Raw genomic sequence first — 22,284 nt, forward strand, 5'->3', positions numbered from 1 at the left:
ATTGGCTCCCTATGAAAGTCCTCATCCCTCTTGGAGGAGGGAGGGGAGTGTAGGGGCTTCCCTTTTAAGGAAATATATGTGGTTTCTCGTGTCATGGCGCAGTCAGGGGAGGAAACAACAAATAGTAGCTACTGCATGCCACTGGGGAGGAAATAAAAACATGCTTTATCTGCTGTTAGTGCAGCTCCTTCTTATCATTAAAACCTCGCTGAATGTGATGCATTTCTGATATGTTTCGCTATTAATATTATCTTTTACTATCTTCTTATTTTGCAGAAGCTTGCAGAGTAGTACTGTGCCAATTCTTCCCATCAATCTCTATCAAAAGTGAGGTTCTTGGTGCGGTACAGGGTTTCTTCACGGAACCCGCTCGCCATGTTGAACTTCTGTGGTTTCCGGTGGCCAGAAAAATGAAAAGTCAGACTTTCCATATATTCTGAATTGATGCTTCATGTGATTACAAATGGATTAAAAAACACTCAACAGTTTGTTGGAGCAGCAGTCAGCATCAATCTATTAACTAGAAGGCTGCACGTCTGATCTGTTATGACACAAACATACTGTGCACTGAGATTGCAGGGCGGGTGTTGCCGTTTTCTAGCCGTAAAACTGAAAATTGTGATTCTCTAGCGGTGGCTCGCCGCTCGCAGACTGAATGAGAAGCTGCCGCAGGTACAAAGAAAAACAGTCAACGAGCGTGGTGGCCTTCAAAATAAAAGCATCAATTATTTTAGTGTTTGTTATTGTGCTTTTACTACCATGGCAAGCCTGCTGGTAGAATCACTTCTATGTTATCATAGTTGCTTTTTTAAATTAAATATACACATGTTGCATGTTAGATTAAAGTGCATGTGTGCAAATCTGCTGACAGCTTGCTGAACAAAACCAAAACAAGAATTATGATATGGCATTATCTAAACACAATTATTTAAACATATTGTGCTAGTAATAGGCACAGCTTTTCAACATCTATTTTTTTAATCTTTATGTTCTTTATACTTATTTATTATTTATATGTTTAAATATATTTGTAATATAATCATCATATATAATATATCATACAGATTAAGAAACATAATTTGTATTATTTCATTTTTGGTAGTATTTAAAATTATTTCAGTTTTTTATCTTATTTGAAATTAAATGGATAGTTTGACTCTTTATGAGACACTTTCAATAGCTTTTACATTGAAGGTCCTAAGCGGAAGTGGTAACTGCCTTTGAGTCTGCGTTGAGGGTGGTTTAACAGAGGCGAGGCCCGTCTTCGCCATTCTGTTTCAGCAGCTTACATCCCTGACTGTACAACATCTGGACATCAGCTCCTGAAGCCAGACAACACTAGTCTGGTCCCGGGAGAGAGCGGAGCGATGCTCGGCGTGACTGAAATGACCAACGGGTAAGTGAGGAGTTCATAATTGTTTCCCTAAAAAGTCACATTTGCCTGATAAATTGGGAAGTTGACAGTTTTCTCGCTGGATGAAAAAAAAAAAAAGTTGGCAGCCCCGGTTTGTTCCATTCTCTCATAGGCTAGGAGAACTGTAATTTAGTCACGATAAACCCATTCAAACATCGTAAAATAGCTTTTATCACGTAAAGTTAAAGTTATATTAGCTACACGCTGAGTACGTGAAGCTAGCTAATGTAGCTCAGTCACTTTAATGTTGTATACAATCTCAACTTGGTCTCTTAAACTGCTCACACGCTCCCTCTACCGTGTGACAGGGGGAAGCTTTTAGCTGGCGCACCGTTGAGTTTATATTTAAGACCTGTTTCCGAATGTGTGTATGGAAGTATGGAAGCCCAATAATGACCGCAAAAAATACAATGTTTTAACTTAATTTTTTTTTATTTACAAAAAAAGAAAAATGATGAGATAAAAAGTCGGTTTTATTCTTTCTACGCCAGAAGTATTTCATGTGTTGTAAAGCCACGTTTAAAGTCGTCTTTAATGTACTCACAATACATTTATATGTCAAATGTAGAGGAACCTGTGAAGAGCTGCTTCTATGACTGTTGTGTTTAAGTATCTAATAATTTAGACTTTCTATCTCATTCTTATTTTATTTTTTAAATTATTATTATAGATTTTTTCGTAGTGATTTTATTTTATTAATTTATTTGTGGTGATTTTTTTGTTTTGCATATATATATGCTGTTCTCTGGGTTTATAAAGTTGGATTGAATTATTATTAGCAGGGGTCTTTCAGGCACATCTTGCCTGATAACCTGAGAGAGTTTTTTAAATATACATGACATGTTATAAAACCCTATTTCCATAATTCAACAATCAGTCAGATTATTATCTGTAAGGAGGATATCCAAGAAGCAACAGAGACTCCATTGTGTATTAATTCATTTATGAGAAAGAATGGTTCATGATAGTGTCAGGAGCAAAGTAATAAAATAATGAAGTAACTTAGTAATAAACCTTTCATAAATATAGTGAACTCTGCATTCGTGTCTTAATACGGGAGATGCAGATGTGCAAACTGTTGAGCTAAATGTTGTAAATTGGTAATGCTCTATCTCTCATTGGATGATGACGATAGTACATCTAAATTGGATTTCAGGAACTTTTAGTATTACCTCATATATTTGTTTTATTTAGATGTGGAGTGACTTCATTCTCCGCTTAGGTAGCCACCACCCCACTATGTCTTTACGTTACTAATGGTTGTTTGATGCTCTATTAATCTTAGAACATTTTAATTATAAAGGCAACCTACACTCACACACTAGACAGAAGAGGCAGACTCACAGGATAGCAGCCAGAAGGACTCTTTAAAGAAGGAAAAAGGATGCTCCTCTATTCTCCTCCCTGCACAGGAATGTCTACTCAGACTCACCGGACAGTACTTATAGCTTTCTCAACCACTTCCTGACCGTCCATTCCCCCCGGGGACTGCTGTTCAGAGCCACGTTTCTTTCCACCAGTGCGAATGCTACTGTGTGCACTGCTGAGTTAATCATGGCCCGGGATGAGTCTGGCTTTTATATATATATGAAGCACTCTGGACACTAAAAGTCTTTTAAAGGGCTCGAGGATTGCTGCATTCCCGACGTATTACATTCGCTCTGGTGTTGACACAACTAGAGCTTAGAAGAATGTCCTCGTCTCCAGTGTGGACTTGTCCTTGTTTGGTAGAGCGGTGAACTTGTGTGACGTAAGATTAGGAGTGTGTGTGTGTGTGTGTGTGTGTGTGTGAGGAAGTGTGAGATGTTCACTGCAAACGCACTCAGCAGCTTATTTATACTACGACACACTATGAGAATGATTGACTTTTTTATAGTAGTTCTATAGTTATTGAGGTTTTCAGGATGTAGTAAACATTTGTTTGCAGCCAGTCCTCCATGGTGTATGTGTGTGTGTGTGTGTGTGTGTGTGTGTGTGTGTGTGTGTGTGTGTGTGTGTGTGTGTGTGTGTGTGTGTGTGTGTGTGTGTGTGTGTTGAGTTTTGGGTACTTTCACATTTGCTTTCGAAATTAAATAGTTTTTCTTCTTTTGTCTCAGCCAATTCCTGTTAAGTTTCTCTCGTATTATTTACAGTATTGTGCTGTCAGGTTACCAACACAAACTGTTGTGAAACAGCAATGGAAGACACAGTTGTAGCACATGTTTGGACGCACACACATGATGATGGCGGATCATCCACACGCCCGGTATAAAGGGCCAGCGGCGGTCGTGTGGTCGCTGGGTTTTTGGCCTCTTCACCTCCTCTATGGAGGCTGGAGAGATACACATTGCACCTCCTCTCACCCCCTAGTCTTTTCCTCCTCCCTCCTCACACCCCACCTCCATCCTGTGAGGAATTCTGGGAATCTTAAACCACACACACACACACACACACGCACAGGGCTAGAAGTTTGTGTGCTGGCTTTACATCCATGCGTCTCCCACAAACACACACTGGCACATAGGCACAAGTGGACACATAGATTCACACCCTCCCACACACACACACACACACACACACGCACGGCAAACAGGAAGTGATGTGGCCATGCAGACTCAGATAACGGCTGTAGGAGTGTTTGCAGTGACAGCAAAAAGGGACTTTAGCAACAGCGAAAGTATCTCTCTGCAGCTTGAGACGAAACATTGGTAAGTTTATGTTACCTTTAGAACTATAGCTGTAATCGTCCAATCAGCAGTCGCGCTCCATTGCTTGCTTCGTGTGATTGCATTGTTCATAATAGAGCTGTGTGCACGCTCTAACACCTCTGCACAGCTTTTGAATGTTGTACTGTAGACTCAGTCTCTTGGGTGTTTGATGACTGTACTTCCCGTTGTGTTTTACTTCTATTTAAACTGTAACTGCTGTGCAGAATGTGCATTTTGCCTGAGAAAGTCTCGCTATTATAGGAAGTCAGCTTGATGTCAGTGGTGTGTTATTGCGTACATCTCTGCTCTGTAAACTGTTGCGTACTTGTTTGCAAGCTTCTTCTTGTGTGTGTGAGTGGTGCCAAGGCTCCTGTTAGTTTAAATGAATGATGAAGAGGTGAAAAAAAGACAAGAGGCGAGAACATGTTAAGAAATATTTTCCAGTTTGTTGCGTCGGTATTGAAAAGCACATGGCCGATTTCAGGAGTCCCGACTACATTTGTGATCATTACAGTGTTTCAGGGTAGAGCAGCTGTTGTGCTGGTGTTGTCCAGGCGGTGGCAGTGCTCTCATGTTAGCACAGAGGTTGGTTCTGAAGCGTCTCTGGCTCAGAGGAAACGAGTGTGTGATGAGTCAGTGTGGGGGCTTTTACGTTGTAAGACGGTTGACAGTTTTTAAGTGTTTTTAGGGGAATGCACATTCCAAACGCACTGAATGATGAGTGAATTGATCTCAGGTGTAAAGCCTAAAGCATTATGAGTGCTCTGACACAATCGGGCTGATTTTGAACTCGAGTTCACATTTGACGCTTCGACTTGGTGTGTTCACCAAACTCATGTGGAATGCTGAGCAGGCCAAGGCAAGCTGCTGGAAGTTAATCTGCATAGTGTGAGGCATATACCTGTGTGTGCATATTATATGAAGGAGAGACGTGCTTCCTCTCAGCCACACAGATTAAACACAGTTCACCTAAATAAGCTTTGTCCAGAGCTGCATTGCTAATAAGACAGCATGTTCTATGTCACTGCTACATCTGTTTCTTCTTCTGCTGCTTGTTGACTTTCCCGTCCCTTCTTCTTTGCTTGTAATTAAACGCATCTCAACTTTTCATCTCCGTCTGGAAACATGCATCCTCTGTGTTTTAGTGTCTGTTTGGGAGTTTCTCTTGTTCCCACACAGCGTTGTGATGAATTATTCATCGGTTGACATTTCCCCCCATTTTACAATAGTGTGCTGCTTGTGGTGGGAAGTGACCTCACAGTTTACGATGGAGGAGCTCGAGTCAAATGAAAATATGACTCCACTGTAGGTTTCTTTGTTCCTCCTAGTTTCATACAGGAAACACTTATTTTCTTAAATAGAAACGATGCTACTTTGGATAATGATTTCATCTGCTAATATTGGCTCATCACACATATTTTATGAAGTCATGTCAATGTATGTGTTGTTACATTTGTAACAAGGAAACTGCAGTACATACTTCAAATGAAATTTAGTGCATCTCTATTCTCTTGCCGTTATATATGTGTGTGTGTGTGTGTGTGTGTGTGTGTGGGAAACAGCCTTTTTCTTCTTCTGTTGTTTGTACTCGCTTGTCAATCTCTGGCTTTCTTTTTGAACCGAGGACTGAGCCGGGGAGACGTGGGAGGTAAACAGAGACAGAGAAGGGCAAAGGCCAGAGAGGGCAAAGCCTCTCTCTCTCTCTCTCTCTCTCTCTCTCTCTCTCTCTCTCTCGCTCTCTCTCTCTTCTGAGACTTCTTCTCCTTTTTCTCTGAAGGCTTTCTCTCTCTCTCTCTCTCTCTCTCTCTCTCTCTCTCTCTCTCTCTCGCTCTCTCTCTCTTCTGAGACTTCTTCTCCTTTTTCTCTGAAGGCTTTCTCTCTCTCTCTCTCTCTCTCTCTCTCTCTCTCTCTCTCTCTCTCTCTCTCTCTCTCTCTCTCTCTCTTCTGAGACTTCTTCTCCTTTTTCTCTGAAGGCTTTCTCTCTCTCTCTCTCTACCTGCTGCAGGAAGGGGAGGAGTGAGCCACAAGTATTTGATAGGTGTGCAGGCTGCGAAACCACACCTCTGCATATGTCCTTGCTCCAGGGTGTGAGGTGTGTTTAAGAGAGAGAGAGAGAACGAGCGCGACGCAATACTTCATCTTTTTATTTGGATCACATACTTTAGAGTCTTACTGTCAGCAGAACAAGGGGTAGGAAGGAAGGAAGGAAGGAAGGAAGTGTGTGAGAGATGAGCTCTTTGAGGCTGAAAGAGTTGTCAAACTCCGACTTGTACAGACGAAGACAGGAGAGACCAGACAGCTATGGAAGTCTGGCCGGGGACAGCCTCAGGTGAGTCGACCTCTCTGAAGCTTTTTGTTTTCTTCTTCTGTGAAAATGATTGATTCGACTCTATGATGACAGCTATCTGTGCTGATGTCTGGTACACTAATATTGCACAAAATCAGCACATATGAATAGTTTTAAACAGCTTTGGATAGAAACTCTACGGCGCAATAAGGAGCTACTTCAGATGAACAATCACCATACCTGTCAGAATGTCCAGCTGTGGTTATTTTATTATGTTTTAATGTGTAAATGCTTCTGGTGCCTTTAAAATCAGCTGATGGCCGAACAGTCACTCATCCCACAGTCTCTCTGCTGCTCGTTGCGAGGTTCCTGTCCCGTGTCACACTTCTTGACTAATTGTTTGCAGCTAATATTTAGAATCATTCTCCATTTTTCTATTTTGGTGACCTTTCTAAAGTGAGCTTAGTCTTGTTCTTTTAACGTAGTTTGTGGCCCGTGGTCCTTTTAGGTCGGTTGATCGACACATCGTCTTGCATAACGTCGTGAATCAGAGAGAACTCCTTCTCTGTGCGTCGTGTATTGACGGGTATAGATAGTGTTTGATCAGCAAATACTGCAGCCGATGGCTGAATTCCTCCCGGCCGTGTGACCAGCAGCGATAGACGACGTACAACATGTGCAGTCTTTTGCAATATTGGTTTCACAATAACATCGGTTTTGGATGGTCTTTTTTTTTCTCTCTGTCGCTCATCGTCTCTCGTCACTCTCTTTGTGTGTGTGTGTGTGTGTGTGTGTGTGTGTGTGTGTGTGTGTGTGTGTGTGTGTGATCCTGGAGTGATTAGAGGACCGTAGTAATGTGAGGAATGTGGACGAAGAGGGAGCTCTCTCTTCAGAAGTGTCTCCAGTCAAACCACAGACGCTTCATTTCTTTGCCTCAAAGCCTCGCTGCTTCTCATGCAATGCTCACATCATTTGGTGTCTTTAGTCTGTCCCGAGCAGAATATTTGCACTTTGTATCATTTCATGAAAGTAAAACATTTCGGAGAGGAGATGATATCTGACTCGGCAGGAAACCACTGTGAGCGAGCAAAGCGAGTTTGTGAAAGGTGTTCTTTTGAGAATCAAACCTTTCTAACTTCTTTCAGTATCAATAAATGGACAAGACTGAGTCTGAGTCAGGGGTGATGAGAAATTATGTTTTAATAGATATTTATTAGTTTTCACCTAAACTTGCTTGTAGCAAAACAAGAACCCCGTACTGTCGTGTGGAACTTCTCTCAGATTCACACATGATGACAGTCCTAAATGTATATTTTGTGCAAAGACGTTTTACAGCCTTTACAGTCCATTGCCACCTGACTTTTCATCTATTTTATTTTTATCTAATTATTTAGTCTGCAACATTCAACATCAGAGGTTTTAAATGAGCCAGTTAGTGAACCTGAAGGTGTTCACCAGCCGTGAAGAAGGGGCCACTTGCACATGTAAAATAAAAGTGACTTTCGTGACTTTACTTTATGGAGAAAGTACGTTGAACATGTTGTTGTTCGTCTCCGGGCTGCGTGTGATCCCGGCTGTAGATTTAAGTGGAAATGAACCTTGAAAGTGGAGGTCAGGTTTGGGCGTCTGGAACAAAAAGTACAAAACAGAGGAAATGTTAGTCATGAATTATGTTTGCACAGTCACTGAATCAGTGTTACGTGTGTGTGTGTGTGTGTGTGTGCAAACTCTCTATGCCCTGACAGAGGAAAAATGGTTTTGCCAAGCGGCCCTCATGTCCGTGTTGCCATGGTTGGTGTTGACACAGTCTGTGTATGTGTGAGCAGAGTGTATTTGATTTGTATCTTTGGCCTGATTCAGCTCATCTCACACCGGCTGAGAGTCAAGCTTTTAAATGACGCACGGATCCATTCAGCCAACCTTAAGACGCATTTTAAACGTACATCTTCTGTACTCCACATTTCTTTTAGCTGCTGGATTGCGTGTTTATTCATGATTATGACAGAACAGTTATCAAAATGACATTTGATTTATGTTGTGATCATTTCGGTCACAATAACATTTTCAGATCAACTCAGTTGGCCGATCTGGTATCATACTAATTTAATAAATAACAATTCAGTACATTTATATGCATCTATTTCTTTGCTAACTTATTTGAAAATGTGGAATCCTGCATATTTTATAGCCTGATCCACCCTTGTTAGATAAACAGTCAAAATCAATATAAGGAACATATATCACAACAAGCTCATCAAGATCCCTAATCCCCCCCCCCCCCCCTCTGTTATCACCTCCATGACAGAAGAGCTACAGAGGTCACTTCATTACTACCTCAGTGACCTGTGACCTCTCCTGTGACGTCTAATGACCTTATAAGGACGTCTCAAAACCCTGCAGAGAGAAAACACCGGAGACCCTGTTTACTGCTGGAGCCATGCTCTCTCTCTCTCTCTCTCTCTCTCTCTCTCTCTCTCTCTCTCTCTCTCTCTCTTCCTCAAAACAACAATCCAATATTATGATATATTCTTATTTATGATATATTTCAATGTTTAAAGCAGAGTCAGTATGTCCAGCACTGGCACAACATCACTGCAGACTGTAACCTGCTGTCACAGTGTGTTGCAGATTTTGACTCTAAATATGTTATTCAATAATGTGTATATATAAATGCTTAATTATGTCCAATGCTTAAGTTTAATTTGAAGTATTTGATATTGCTCTGGACACACTTGAGCTCTCAGTTTAGGGTGGATCACCCTGCAACATGAGTGTAATCTGGAGGAAAGATTACGAGTGTTTCCTGTGTAGCTCCCGCCCTCTTTCCATTGTACCCCAGTCAGTCAACACTGGTTAAAAGCTTCATGGTGCCTGGGGAGATATTTGGCTCATTATGTCATTAATGAATTCATTCATTTCAGAGAAAAAGAGAATGTATGACTTCAGATTGATGCAGTCTGGCGGGCCCCTTTCAGAGGAGGTGTATCGGCCCCTACGAGGTATAAAACACACAGACACCAAACAGCAGCTGCCAGCACCTAGTTTGGAGTTGAGGCTCCACTTGGTGTCTATTTGTAGAATTATGGAGTCATGTAGAAGAGTGTTATATTGAAGGACTCGGAGGCATGTTTCACCTGGTCTCACACACACACACACACACACACAGACTCGAATATTAACTGTTCATCCCGTAGTGTTTGCAGGGTTAACACAGCAGCAACTCTCCAGTGGAGCATCTAGCATGTTTGTCTCACTGAAGCGTACATCTGGATCTGGAACCAACGTTGTTCTGATGGTTTGGGATGTGGTCATTAATTTGAGATGTCAGTTGAGTTTGAAACCACATAAAGAGCGACCATTCACCCGGAGGAGACCCAGATTAGTCGGTTTGAAGGAATGCCTACAGACCAATTGTGGGCGAACATATTTTATAATTGTAGCTCCGGAGAGCTTCAGATCGTTGACTCACTTGGAAAAGGCACGGACCATTTTTTCCATTATGTGAAAAAGAAGCAGCCCGTAAACAATCACCTAACATTGCTCACCAGCACTTCTGCATTAAATCATTTCATCCAAAACAGTGTGGCGTTGGATCTGTTACACTCTAAATATTTAATCCAACAAACTGCATTGCATCACATCAGGAGGGTGTCACCGATCAGACAACATCTGGCTCCCTGTATGTCGTGTGCTGCCGCTCCATCTTCAGCTTTAGTGTGTTTACACGACGCCTAAAATAAACAGCGATCTGTTCTGTTTCTGGCATACTGATATCTAACCTCTGTAGCGTCTCCGCTTCCTTGTGCAGCATTCCTACTTTGCGTGTGTGTGTGTGTGTGTGTGTGTGTGTGTGTGTGTGTGTGTGTGTGTGTGTGTGTGTGTGTGTGTGTGTGTGTGTGTGTGTGTGTGTGTGTGTGTGTGAGTGATGGCACAGTGACCTCTGTCTGGATAGGCGTCAGGGTGGGCTCTTTAGTTCCAGTAACCTGCCCAAGAATAGACAGCGAGTGGGACAGGAGGGCTGACTGACTGTGAGAGAAAAAAGAGAAAGCGTTGATGTGGGAATGAGAGAAAGAGGGAGTGTGTGTGAGAGAGGGAGAGAGAGGGAGAGTACACCCAGCGCAGTCCGATCAGTGTTCCGCTCTCCCTCTTGCTATGTGGATTACAGCTCCCGCCGCTCACTCGATAGCGTTTCCCGTTACTGGAGGTGGAAAGTGAACACAGAGGATTGCTACTGGGAGCGTTCTGGACACGGGTGTCAGGCGGACTTCTGCGGTTGATTTTGTGACTGTCGTAGACGAGTATGGAGATGAACGGTCGTGCGCTGCCGACGTCCATACCTGAGGATGGAGAAGCCCCGGACCACGTTCCCCACGGGGAGACGAACGGTTACCACCATAGGCTTCGGGCCGGGGACGGGGGGGAGGCCGAGCTCCCGGTCTCCAAGTCCCAGAGACGGAAGAGTGACGTCAAAGTCTATAAGGAGTTTTGTGATTTCTATGCCCGCTTGTAAGTACAGTTTAGAGAAACAGGGGTTAAAGAACGGTAGTCACTTGTCAACCAGAATAATATTTTTCCCAAATGACGAGACTTACCGTCGGTCCTTTTACCATATACCGAGTGAATGTTATACCTAGTTTTATAATTGTTACTTTTATATACAGTATGAGATGTTTCAGCAGAAAAGATTTGACTCCAGCCAGTAAACCTGCCGTGTTTAGTTAGTTATGTGGTTAACTTCATAGCTTTTTTATTCTAAGGGACACACTTCCACTACTTGTCATTATTAAACCTGTAGTATCAGGACCGGAGTTCTGGTTTGATTCCCTGGCTTGTGATTGGTGGATGATTTACCGCATCACTACATTACTGTCACAGATTAAGAATTATGCATTTTGGTAACTGACACGCCAGTTAATTTGATAGCAGGAAAACCGCTACGAGGTAGTAGACGTGCGTGTGTGTGTGGCGAGGAATTCGGTCTCTGACGCGGTGTGTGTGTGTGTGTGTGTGCTCAGAGCTTACTGTAGTGCGACAGAATGTGAGGAATTCTGATATTCCAGCAGCTGGGTGTGACCTGCCGGTTTGATTTGGTTAAAATGGACGCCGTGTGTTTGTGCAGCTCGGAGCGCTACCGGAGTGAGCACACAGGAAGAAGGGGCTTGGCATTCGGAGTATGTGTTCATGAGGGGTAGGAAGGCTAAATATACGTCGTGTATTTCGGACTGACCTGGTCTCGTTGTAGGCTGTGGGAAAACGTGGACGTGGGGGTCACCCACAGTGTTTGTGGAAGGACATTTTGAAGCCTGGTGGAAAATAAAAATCTGATTTTGGCTCAAGGTGTTCTCGCTCAGGTGGGACAAGGAGATGATAGACTGAGAGTCTTGTTAGTCATGGAGACATTAAAGCCCATAAGTGAGGTATTTAAAAACAAAATCAGACATAAATAAAAGACTGTTGAGCACAGACATTGTTGAACCAAAACATGTAAAAATGTGTATACGAAGAAAATGCAAATATGCAATGAAAGTAATACACAGAACTTTAGACAGCTGGGAGCTGAGTTTCCATAATATTGTCATAAGAGATGAAAAATGAATGATGGATTATTCTACTGCCTATATAGCCCTACAGATGTTTGCAGATGTGTACAGAGACAGAGCGAGTAGAGGAGATGCAAAGTAAAGGAAACTGAAGACACATGGAGGCCAGAGGAGGACGAAGGGAACAGAAGGTATTCATAACAGTCTGACTACCAGCCTCCACTTACAGTCTCAGGTCAGCATGGTGGGGTTTACAATGACACAAACTCTTTGCAAGAATTTGATGTTGAATCTAAAAAGTCTATGAGGTGGACATCACACACACACACACACCCTGTTTTACTCTCCTGACAACTAAAAGTACTGCTCCTAAAGTCAGGATGCTGGATGGAGAGCCTGGATGGTGCAGATGGGCAAAGCACTTTGAGTTTAATGAAGAAAACCTTATTGTATTTCAGTCCTACACACTACGTATAGGCTTGTTTCTCGCTCCCGTAGGGTGCTAGAGGCAGATAGGAGGGTGGGAAATGCCTACGGGGATGTGTCACTTCCTCCCAAAAACCCTTCGGATAGGGCAGGGCCGTCTGCATGTGTGATATCAACAACGTGTGTTTGATAAGTTTGAGGAGTGGACCCAGATGGAGCAGTTCAGAGTACAGTGATGAGCAGTGTGTGGGAGTTTGGGGAATTTTGTTGTTAATTCCCAAATGGATCCAACTAAGTTAATATGAACAGATGGCATCACTCCATCAACATTTTACCCTGCCTTTTGTGTGTGTGTGTGTGTGCGTGTGTGTGTGTGCGTGTGTGTGTGTGTGTGCGTGTGTGTGTGTGCGTGTGTGTGTGTGTGTGTGTGTGTGTGTGTGTGTGTGTGTGTGTGTGTGTGTGTGCGTGCGCGCGCGTGCGTGTGTGCGTGTGTGTGCTGCCTGGATACACGTTGGTATTCCGACCTTTCAAACAAAGCAGAGACACCAGGATGTTCCCACCGTTCTCTCTTCCTCTCTCTTTTCCTCTTTTAACGCATCTTTCTGCAACATGTCCTCGTGTACTCGGGTTCTAAGCGGTGCTGTTATTGTTCACTTTAGCTGATGATTAATTAGTATGTGGCAATTTTGCACATTTGCAGTTTCATCGCATTGTTTTCAACTTATGACAGGATCGTGATGGATTTACTGCAAGGTTCAGCCAAAGCGTAAATCTGGAATCGATGTAGGGTTGGGCGATATGACAATATATCTTAGATTATAGAGAATTATCCAGATTACTTCAGGTCATTCAGATACATACTGGACCAAACAGCCAGCTTTGTTTAACTGATAGCAGGACTTGTCTCTTCTTCTTCCCTTCTCTAGAGTTCCCAAAGTGTAGGTATCCATATCAGCAGGTTTTGGGCTGTGACCTTGTTTGTATGTCAGCTTCTGGCACCAGTGCCTCCAATGTAGAAGATATGTAGCCTGGGGCCCGGCCCCGCTGATATATTGCTGTCACGTTTTGCAGAGAAGCAGTAAAATAAGAGTTATTGTTTAATGAAAGGGCAGGATTGGCTTCATTTGTCATACCAGGATTGTTCTTAAGACAGTCATCAGACTACGTCAGACTAATGCTTTTATGTTCTTTGCATGATATTGACTCATATCTATGCATGAGCACACGCATCACGTATGCTGTAGTTAGACTATGAGAGACAAAAGCAACAAGCGTGGCCACCGACAGTGTCGCAGAGTCTCCGTTGAAGTGTCGCTCAAGCGCTCATTGACACAGTTATGTGGTTAAATAGCACTATGAACTGGATATGGAACGCAACAGGTCGAAACAACAACATACAATTGGTTGACAATTTACCGAATCGTTGACGCACTTAAAAAACAAATTGAAACCAGCTCGAATTTGATTAGTTGATTGGTAGTTCGTGCCGGCCGTCAGTTTGTTGCTTCCATTGAAAATGACTTGCAGTGTGAACACAGCGCTCACTGTTGAAACAGTGCAGTTGTATAAACTGTAACCTCAGCTCGACTCTGAAAAGTCAACACGTAGGTTTTCCCACCTCAGTCATCCCCCCCCACCCTGATAGGCCGAGCCAAAACAAACCCAGAACCAAGATGTTGTGTGCGAGTTTGCAACGGCAGATAACATCTTGCATCACATTTTCCCTTCTCACCTCTCTCCTTGTGTTAAGTACGTCTTCCAGCTGTTCAAGGCGGGAGAAACACGTGACAGATGTTACATTATTGGTATTTGGTGCGTCCTGGCATGACCCCGGCCAATGCTTACAGAAACACGATAGATGCATTGTGTTATAAATGAGGTTATAACAGATTTAAAAACTGATGTGATAATTGTGTGGGTTTCTTTGTGTGTTTTGACTATTTCGGTGTATTCTGATCCTGATGATGGTGTTTTTTTTGTTCTCCTCAGCAACATGGCCAACGCTCTGGCCAACGCCATGTGCGAGCGCTGCAAGAGCGGCTTCGCCCCGGCTGAGAAGATAGTGAACAGCAACGGGGAGCTTTACCACGAGCAGTGCTTTGTGTGCGCCCAGTGTTTCCAACAGTTCCCAGAGGGACTCTTCTATGAGGTAACACTTTGTCCTCACCCATTATGAATTCATCATCTCAAAAAATGCATATCAAAATCATGGTGACGCTTCTTTTAGCAGCTTAAAACACGTTTCCAGTGGCCGCGATGAGTCGATGAACCAGACAGTTAGATCACTTTTTATCACACGGCTGTTGTTGGTGCACATTCCTCAGACAAAGAATTTAACCACACGGCCCTGTTGAGGTAAATAAAGACGGGTGAGCACAACTATTCGAAGCCCGTTCCAGGAAGTTGTTGGTTTCCCGGCCTTGACACACGAGGCCCAGAGGATTCTCCGGCAGGACCCGATGCGTCTGTGTTCAGTGAGTTTATCGACGAGAAGGTGTCGCTAATGCACCGCTCAATACAACAGCAAAGCCAAAGGATTTACATTAACCTCTGGGGCCCTGCAAATAATTCAACCTGCTGCCATAAATAAGCAACAGTCTCTCTGGGATGAGGAAAAGTGTAAAGTAGGACCATTCTGAGTTAGGCATTTAGCATTTTGTGCTGACAGAAAGATAAAATATAAAAGAGTAATGCCATATATGTCATCCATCTTCATCATCAAGTTTGGCTCTTTTGATAGATTTAAGCTCTCTGAGCTGAGTCGTCAAAAACGTAGCTCTCAAGAACCAATCAGAACATTCCCATGTTCATGTTTTTGCTGAGGAACAGAGACATATTGGTGCTGCCATTTATGATCAACATAACATATCGAGTGCTGCAGGAATGAGTCCTAAAACCCAGGTATGAGTCAGCATCTTTGCACTGCTGGCTCTCTTGTCTCCGAGTCGATGGAAAGATTATCTGGCTGGAAAAAAAAGTGTAATTATTATAAATGTTTGTTTTGCCACACAGCCTATTATATTGTGTTAATGTACAGCTGTGTGCTTTAATTAACTGTACAAATTGTTTGAACCCTGCGACAGTTTGAAGGCAGGAAATACTGTGAACATGACTTCCAGATGCTGTTCGCTCCCTGCTGCCACCAGTGTGGTGAGTACAGGAACTGCAGTAACGGAGAATAAATGCCACCCATCCACTTCCTGTACCTGACCCGAGGTGTTCGGGGTCATCTGGAGATGGAGCTTTGAGTTTATGCCCTTTTAAACAATATCCAATCATCCATAATCTTCTCTTCTTCTCGAAGGGGAGTTCATCATTGGCCGCGTGATCAAGGCAATGAACAACAGCTGGCATCCAGACTGCTTCTGCTGTGATCTCTGCAGTGCCGTACTCGCTGATGTTGGATTTGTTAAGAATGCTGGAAGGTCAGTTTCTCTACAACCAATCATATCGGTTTATGTCTACTGCGAGGCAGGGGGGATGTTTCTATGATGCTCTTTTATCTGGTGCTCATGTTTCTACAACTTCTACACGGCCATGTCAAGCATTCTTAAGACCTTGTCCTCGTTGATCTCCTTTTAACCGTTCTGCCTCAAAAGTTATGATGAAGGTGAAAGACCGCATATGAAGCTTGGAATGTCTGTCGTCATATTTTCACCCAAAAAAAAGAAGAAAAAAAAGCATTATTGTAGTTATATAAATGTAGTTTATGGTGGTGCTCGACCGAACTGAACAATCAAACTATTTGGGGCAGGCCTAGACTTTACTAATCTATCTCAGAAGATCACTTAAGTGTCTTATCAAGTATCTCTTTTTGTCAACTTCTCCTCTCACCTGCTCCTCTCCCTCCCATCAGGCACCTGTGTCGTCCATGTCACAACAGAGAGAAAGCTCGAGGCCTCGGCAAGTACATCTGTCAGAAGTGCCACGCCATTATCGAGGAGCAGCCTCTTCTGTTCAAGAACGACCCGTACCACCCCGATCACTTCAACTGCAACAACTGCGGGTAATCATGCGCGCACACACACACACACACAAACCTTTCCCAGCTGTGCGTCAGTCTCACAAATCATTCAGACAGCGGAAGGGCTTCAGGCTACAGTAGACGTTGGATGCAAGCTGAGTCAGGTTGTGAGGAGTGAAAACTCCTCAGACTCACAGAGAGAAAGGTCTTTTAATCGCATGACGGCTTCACACTTTTTTTTGTGAAGCAGTTATGATGCTGCCACACTTTGATGCTAGGATCCAGTGCAATATAATGAGATGATACAAATTTGTTGATGAAATATTATTGTCGTGAAAACTTCAGAGATCCTACAAAATAGCTCAGAAGTGGACTCTCAATGCAGACTAGGAAAAAAATACTAACATCCGCCACAACATGATGGGCCAAATACTGCTCTCTGGTGGACAAACTATGTCATTGCAATTGTATACACACACACACACACACAAGGTGTGCCATGCTGGGATCAGACTCAGTCCAAGTGACTCTTGGCATACGTGAAATAGCATTATGATGATCTCGGAGATGATGTTGTTGACCTCTTCCTCTGCAGTAAGGAGCTGACAGCGGATGCCAGGGAGCTGAAGGGGGAGCTCTACTGTCTGCCCTGCCACGACAAGATGGGGGTCCCCATCTGCGGGGCCTGTAGGAGACCCATCGAGGGCCGAGTGGTCAATGCCATGGGCAAACAGTGGCATGTGGAGGTAGGAACTTTAAAAAAAAACAACCACGGTTCCCTGAAGATTAGGAGACACAACTTGAATATATTCACTGGATTCACACATTGTGAATGCCAGGTTGGTTCCAGATGTATGTACATGTTAAATGATGTAGTGTCTATGAAATGATGATTACTCTGTTTTCTATATACAGAACCGAACAGAAGTCTCTGAGATTTATGATATTTACAATAATTGTTTTATGGATTTCCTGCTCAATTTACTCGTATACATTTAATTTCATTCCAATGAGTTCACTTCAATATGTGCCACATGTGTGACTCATGCCTCTCCCAGCTTTATCTCCACAGTTGTCTTCATTGTGCTCCATCTCCGGGCTTCATACACCATTCCTCCATTACCTGTCTCTTTCGTTATATTCTCTCTGGCGTCATTCCACCGCCTGTCTTCCTATTTTCTTCCGTCTGTTCATATGTTATGCTCGTGTTCCTGGCCTCCCCTGCTCCACACAAAGCATCACGTGTGCACCGTGTGCGAGCGCTCATTTCAGGGCCACCCGTTTTTTGAGCGAGGCGGTCGAGCCTATTGTGAGAGACACTTCGACATGGTGAGGGGGTTTAAGCATCGGCCTGACATTGATTGCTGCCCCGCGTTCTACTTCTCCCTGCCGGGCTACAAAGGATTACACGAATAGTTCACCCATGAGTGTCCGTCTGTCTGTCCAGTACTGTGGTCCGGAGCAGAGATCTACAGGCCAGATTGATACGGACGTTTATCTTGACTTCAGATCATATTCTCAACCGAGTTACCTCGTAACTCAGAGGCGTTTTATACACTAGAAGAATGAAATTATGCTGGAAATCTGTTCTTTATCTCAGGCAATCGTCAAATTTCATTGACAGATATAAATAGCCTGCAAAATCAGCTTTGTTTTGGCTTTAGAAATTCCATATTGGTGTCATCCTACTCCATACTCATCCAAGGTGTCCTCATTCAGTCCCCCTTTAATTCTGTCATATCCAACCATTAGTTCCTCACATGTCTGGTTGGAGGAGTAGCGCCCCCTCTCAAGCTCACTCCTCCGTCCACCTAAACAGGACATCTGGACTGAACTGATCTGGTTGTGGTCTGGCCTGATAACGTCTAAGTCAGACCGTGCTGCCGTTGACCGTGACGCGGTCTGAATGTGATACTGTTGTGCTAACACTTGTGCGCTTGGCTTTGGTGTTTGTTTGCAGCATTTTGTGTGTGCGAAGTGTGAGAAACCCTTCCTGGGACATCGTCACTACGAGCGCAAGGGCCTGGCCTACTGTGAGACGCACTATAACCAGGTAACGCTCAGCCGCGTTCGGAGTATATTTATGTTGAACACACAGAACTTTGATTCGTTTTACAGTTAATCTTCCCTTTGAATTGCATAAACTGGTAGATGGTTGAAGAAAAATTCAGTTCCAGTTTAGATTCTAAAGAAATTGCTCTGAACAAGTCTCAATCTGAACCACGCTGGATCAGAAAGTCAATGTAACCACTCGTGTTAGTTAGCCTGTGTTTGTTTGCATGTTTTTTTTACTACAGACTGCATATAAAGACTTCCAGCGCTGCATTGTGTCACAGATCTTTATAACTCGTATAAGATTTGTCGCCGGTGTTGCTCACCCTCTGTTTCTCTTCCTTCGTCACACTCAGCTGTTTGGAGATGTCTGCTACCACTGCAACCGTGTTATTGAAGGAGATGGTAAGAAAACGTACAAAAACATACAACGTTTTATTGGTTGACCTTTTACCTCGACGTGTGCAGATGTCTTGTTCCGCAGATTTTGCCTAAAAATGAGATTCTGAACTTCCGACTAAACCAAACCCATTTAACTTCAGCCTTGTGACGGTAAATTGGAACAGAGTCTCATGTGACAGTGTGTGTGTTTTTTCTATTTTCGTCAGTGGTGTCTGCCCTCAACAAGGCTTGGTGTGTCAACTGTTTTGCCTGCTCTACCTGCAACACCAAGCTCACCCTCAAGTAAGTGACGCCCAGTAACGTTGATAATGTCCCTGTGGAGAGGGATCAATCCACACACGTTAAGATAGATTATGTACTTATATGTTATCAGCTAAGCTCCCTGAAGACTGACAGAAAGTCACATGTGAATTGGCCGATCTTTCTCTTTCACTACCCTGCATCTGAGACGAGTTACTGCTGTTAACTGTCTGTTTTTCAGTCCTGTTTTTTTCCACCTTTCTCTTATAACCCTGTGTCTTTGTGGGTTTGTTTCTCCACCTCTCCTCCCTTTTACCATCCCCTCTTCTTTGTCCTCCTGTGTACTTCTCTTGCTACACTTTTCCGCTCTAACTTTCTTCCTCCTCCTACCTCTTCTTTTTTTCCTCCTCTCATCCTTCTTCTTCCCTCTACTTATGCCTCCTCGACGTCTTTCTCCTCCTCCTCCTCTCCAACGGCCCTTCCTCTTCTCTTCCCCTCTTTCCAACCCCCGCGCTATCTCTCCCTCCTCGCTGCTCCATCAGAGATAAGTTTGTGGAGGTGGATCTGAAGCCGGTATGTAAGCACTGCTACGAACGCCTGCCGGATGACATGAAGCGGCGGCTGGCCAAGCGCGAACGCGACTCAAAGGAGAAGAAGAAGAAACCAATGATACCCATGTGTCTGTGATCCGCTCTTTCTGCTTTCTCCTCACTTCGACTGTTCCTTGCTTTGGTCAGTTTCCATCTTTCGTTTCTTTTCCTTTGCCGTTTCACTGTCATCATATTTCAAACATGCGCCATGCTATACTCATCCTCATACAACTTTGTTCATCTGGCTGTCGAGCCAAAAAAAGAAAGCAGACGTTTAGTGGGTGAAAAAGCAGAGACTGCATATGTTTGAGCGGCCTAACGCTGGAAATGTGTCGGTACATGACCGCCTCTCGGGCCAGAAACACGAGTCAGGATTAAGGCTCGTACTCTGGTCTGTCTGGGTATAAAGGGTAACGCTATAATCACTTCCGGCAGCTTTCTGGCCCCAGCTGTGGAAGTGCTGAGGTCCCACCGAGGTTTAACAGGTGCCCCGGTCCGGCCAGCGATTATGTGCTTCAGGAACAAATGTCGTCCAGGACAGCTGGGGGGGAGGGGGAGGGGGAGGGGGGGGGGGGGGGGGGGGTGTTAAAGAGCTCACCAGTGTTGGTGTAATTAAAGGAAAGGCGTCTGGATTAACTATGTTGTCATATGTGTATTATTAACGTGCTAATAAAAAATTCATTTTTTGAATATCACGGCCATCATGTCAGTGCTCAAGTGTGTGTCCACAAACTGGACGTACATTGAGATACGCACATACTGGGAGTGATGAAATCTAACACCCGAACTGTAACGGTGGCTTTCACTCTCTCTCCCTCAGGAACAAGTTTGTGGAGTTTGACATGAAGCCGGTGTGTAAGAAGTGCTACGAGAAATTCCCTCTGGAGCTGAAGAAGAGGCTGAAGAAGCTGTCTGAAACTGTTGCCCGGAAGTAAAAAGGAAAAGAGGGAGAAATAGATGAGACCCCCGCCAGGTGGCGATGCAAGTCACATGTCCAGAGTTGACAATCGTAAAACAAAGCATTTGTGTGTTTTACATGATCGGTATGTTAAAGTTAGGTTGGTCATTTCAGCGTAATGTGCCACTTTTTGTCTTTTCAGTTACAGAAGATCTTTTAATGATCTTGAAACTGACAGATTGTTGTCAGTAGGTTTGAAATGAACCTGTTCAGTGCCTTTTGGGTCAAACACTGCACTGAATATTTTTCACATGCTTGCCTTATTTCACTATATACATTAAACGTGAACACAGATGATGATGGTCCTGTATCTCAACATGAGCTTTAAAAGAACAGAGAAACATCAGAATGATAAAAAGGTATGATGCCTCGCCATGTGGCCTCTGTTTGATTTATGTTACTCTCGTATAATAATGCAGTAAACCCAAAGAAAGTTGAGCAAAGTACAGTTTTATTAAATGTAGATTATAGGGCCTCATATTTCCTGTTTTCCACCAACATGTATGGATTTTCTTTTATATTGTGCTAAATAAGTGTGTTATCTATAAAGTTGACATTTGTTGTCTATTCACAGTTTGACATCATACTGTGCCGTCCTTAATGCTACAGTGACGGACTCACCCGTCACCTGCAGTATGATGTGCTATGTGTGAAACAATCTCTATATCAACTGGTATTTACAGTATTAAATACAAGATGGCGACTGGATATTAGAAGAAGCACCTCTGACACACTGTCAACAAACACTGAACGTAATACGCTTCGCAGTAACAGGATTTATTGCAGGGCCAACTGGTAACTCTGCATCCTGCAACATGATGCCTTGTGGCATGTGCGGAGACCGAATGTTGGAGAACATGTGTCTCTGCTGTTTGTGATCCAGAGAAAGGGATCCTCTTAGAGGGGCGTACCGACTGCCTCAGAGCCGCTTAGGAAAGAAAGCCAACTGTTGCGACTGGGGAAAGAATAGCTTCACTTGAGCAGTATTTTAACACAGAATGCTTATCTTTTACCTTGTAGTTTAATAGAAAAACACATTCCACTATTATATAGACATTTCTTACTGTTTCACTACCTGTGCCACAACATTTGTCTTGTAGAAGTAGAGCTATCCTCTGAACTTCAGCTCCTCTAAAATAGGTCTGAGACGACTACACAGACAGACACTGCTCTTGTTCTGTATTTGATCTTTGCTTGTCAAGAGACGGTATTTATTCATGTAAACACAACAAAGTGCATGTTCTAGACTTGAATTGTAAGCTATTTTCATTATATCTACGGTAATTCTGTCTGCTCATCTTAATAAACAGTGTGTGTCAATCATACCAATGTGCATGTAGTAATGTTTTTAATTGTTTATGTTATGTTATGTTTTATGCTAAATGTTTAAGCAGGTTTTGGCTTAATTGTTCTACATTGAAAGTTGCATTTGTGGACTTACTTGTGCTGTGAAATCCTTTCTTGGAAACATAATATTGAGTGGGTGTTGTGGTACAACTTTACTCCCACTCATGCATAAAGTGCAGACAACATGGATATAGAGGTAATTACGGCTTTATGACACTTAATACACACTTTTAGTACTTGTAATACACTACGTAAACTGTCCCCAACAAAGCATTATGCATGGTTTAATAAAATAACTTTCTTTAAACCATTGCAATTATTACTATGACTTATCTTTCCCTTTTATCATCAATAAATATCCATCTTGCAAAATATAA

At 43.2% G+C, this 22,284-nt stretch overlaps 1 protein-coding gene across 5 annotated transcripts; it reads left to right on the forward strand.

Annotated features, from left to right (window-relative positions):
- Positions 1-1,263: 1,263 nt before the first annotated feature.
- Positions 1,264-22,176, forward strand: LOC306783370 (LIM and senescent cell antigen-like-containing domain protein 1). Of its 5 annotated transcripts, none has more exons than XM_079276988.1 (11): positions 1,264-1,396; positions 14,344-14,503; positions 15,438-15,504; positions 15,659-15,779; positions 16,211-16,360; positions 16,914-17,064; positions 18,279-18,371; positions 18,727-18,775; positions 18,979-19,054; positions 19,555-19,744; positions 20,423-22,174. In XM_079276988.1, exons 1-10 carry the CDS (start codon positions 1,368-1,370, stop codon positions 19,697-19,699), a joined length of 1,041 nt encoding a protein of 346 aa, XP_079133114.1. In that variant the 5' UTR covers positions 1,264-1,367; the 3' UTR covers positions 19,700-19,744; positions 20,423-22,174. The 5 variants fall into 5 exon arrangements, with proteins under 5 accessions (XP_079133114.1, XP_079133115.1, XP_079133113.1 ...); XM_079276989.1 differs by lacking the exon at positions 1,264-1,396 and adding an exon at positions 4,030-4,101 and having other exon boundaries at positions 20,423-22,175; XM_079276987.1 differs by lacking the exon at positions 1,264-1,396 and adding an exon at positions 6,257-6,430 and having other exon boundaries at positions 20,423-22,176.
- The last annotated feature ends 108 nt before the right edge of the window (positions 22,177-22,284 follow it).

The sequence above is a fragment of the Melanostigma gelatinosum genome (assembly GCF_949748355.1).
Source record: "Melanostigma gelatinosum genome assembly, chromosome: 10".
Lineage (NCBI taxonomy): Eukaryota > Metazoa > Chordata > Actinopteri > Perciformes > Zoarcidae > Melanostigma > Melanostigma gelatinosum.

Excerpts from the sequence above, each read along its gene's own strand:
- LOC306783370 (XM_079276985.1), top strand. The coding sequence starts at position 10,689 with ATGGAGATGAACGGTCGTGCGCTGCCGACGTCCATACCTGAGGATGGA. Across the intron at positions 15,780-16,210 it reads TTTGTTAAGAATGCTGGAAG|GCACCTGTGTCGTCCATGTC; the intron begins GTCAGTTTCTCT and ends CCCTCCCATCAG. Across the intron at positions 17,065-18,278 it reads GCAAACAGTGGCATGTGGAG|CATTTTGTGTGTGCGAAGTG; the intron begins GTAGGAACTTTA and ends GTTTGTTTGCAG.